At 51.3% G+C, this 1528-nt stretch overlaps 1 protein-coding gene across 3 annotated transcripts in view; it reads right to left on the reverse strand.

The window, feature by feature from the left end:
- Positions 1 to 436, reverse strand: part of TENT5A (terminal nucleotidyltransferase 5A) — a 3699-nt gene extending 3263 nt beyond the window's left edge. Inside the window, exons 1-2 of one of the 3 annotated variants that reach the window (XM_040350009.1) lie at positions 326 to 436; positions 1 to 154 (exon numbers count right to left, since the gene is read on the reverse strand). The exon at positions 1 to 154 is cut by the window's left edge and continues 369 nt beyond it. In XM_040350009.1, coding sequence (XP_040205943.1) covers positions 1 to 69 — 69 coding nt within the window. In that variant the 5' untranslated portion in view covers positions 70 to 154; positions 326 to 436. Of the gene's footprint in view, positions 155 to 308 lie in introns of all 3 variants that reach the window. The other 2 variants (XM_040350012.1, XM_040350011.1) reach the window with 2 other exon arrangements.
- Positions 437 to 1528: the final 1092 nt, after the last annotated feature.

The raw sequence follows: 1528 nt of genomic DNA on the forward strand, positions 1-1528 counted from the left end.
AGTGCTGTCGCAGCAGGCTGAGCACATCGCTTGGACGGTGCTGGCATTCTCCTCGTCTGCCATGGTCATATGGAGCCTTCTTCCAGGCTCTGATCACTTCCAGGGACACAGAGGATGAGGAGGAGGAGGAAGGCTTGCTCGTCTTCGTCCGATCCTGGAAAAAACACACAGAAGCCGATGAGCACAGGCGATCACAGAGGATTTAGATAATCCGCTACTTAGAGAAGTGCGCAGAGCCTGAGCCCTCTCCTCTATATACACCTCCCTCCCCCCTCCCCCATATCCCATCCATACACCCACACACTCACTCACACACAGCGATCACCTGCTGTCACACCGCTACAGCTGCTGCCTCTGGATCCTTCTAGTGTAGATGCGCTTTTTTTTCCCAGACTAGTTTATATATGGCCTATGGGGAGTCTCCTATGCTCCCGGACACGCCCCCTCATTAGCATAGCTATGTGCCCGGGCACATCTCCCTATGTGTGGGATCTCCCCCAATGGGTCAATGCAGAAGGGGAGGGGTGAGGACCTGTCACTCAGAGTATTCTCCTTACACTTAGTACTGATGATCACCTACAATCCCCCCCCCGGAATGAGCTGGGCTCCGAGAGAGATGATTGACACCCGCTCTCGTCCAATCACACAACCATTACGCACATGCCTTTTTCTTTTTTTTTATGTAGTTGCTCTGACGTCAAAGCCGGGCTAATCCACCAGAGGGAGGGGCGGGGCCGGGGTCTCCCTCCTCAATGAGCTGTCAGTGTACGAAGGGGCAATGGAGGGTTATCGCAGTGTACATCTGTCCGTCACTTATCTCTGTAATCCCGGAAGGGAGACATGGCTCATTAATGATAGACCATTATGTGACACTCTATTCGGGTGAGTCACACGGAGCTGAGACACAAATAAAAGGACATTTGGCTCCCTGTCCCCCCTGAGGGGATATGAAGAGTCGTACGGCGTGACAACAGCGCCGCCTGCTGCCCGTCTGCCTGCTCCTACACATACCATGGCAGGCGCTGGGGGGGAGGGGGCTCCTCACACAGCGCTCAGTACAATCCAATGTGACGTTCTAGGAATTGATGAATGAACTCTTCCTCTCCATTTACAAAGCCCTGTCAGTCACACAATGTTAGTGGGCTCACAGGGAGTATAGGGTGTCATTGAGGAAAGCAACCTATTTGTTCAGTGATGGGAGAGACAGGCAGGATAGATAGCTCTCCACTATTCCCCATACTTACATTGTCTCTAGATATCCCTTCCCATTGTGCAAATACTACACGCCTTATAAATATGACACTTTTATTAATGTACACAGCGCTAGATATGCACCACCACCACGCTGGAGTCCGTCATGACTCGTCTATGAACAGAGCTGCCTGCTCTTCTATTCATATCACAGCTCCATCACCTCATAATACTCACTTCTGACTAGAACGTCATAACATGTCCGTAGCTCACCACTTCATGCCTTTGGTTAATACCATCACTTCAAACTGAAAGCACAGGCTAAAGCACCGCACCG

Source organism: Rana temporaria, chromosome 4 (genome assembly GCF_905171775.1).
Source record: "Rana temporaria chromosome 4, aRanTem1.1, whole genome shotgun sequence".
Classification (NCBI taxonomy): Eukaryota; Metazoa; Chordata; class Amphibia; order Anura; family Ranidae; genus Rana; species Rana temporaria.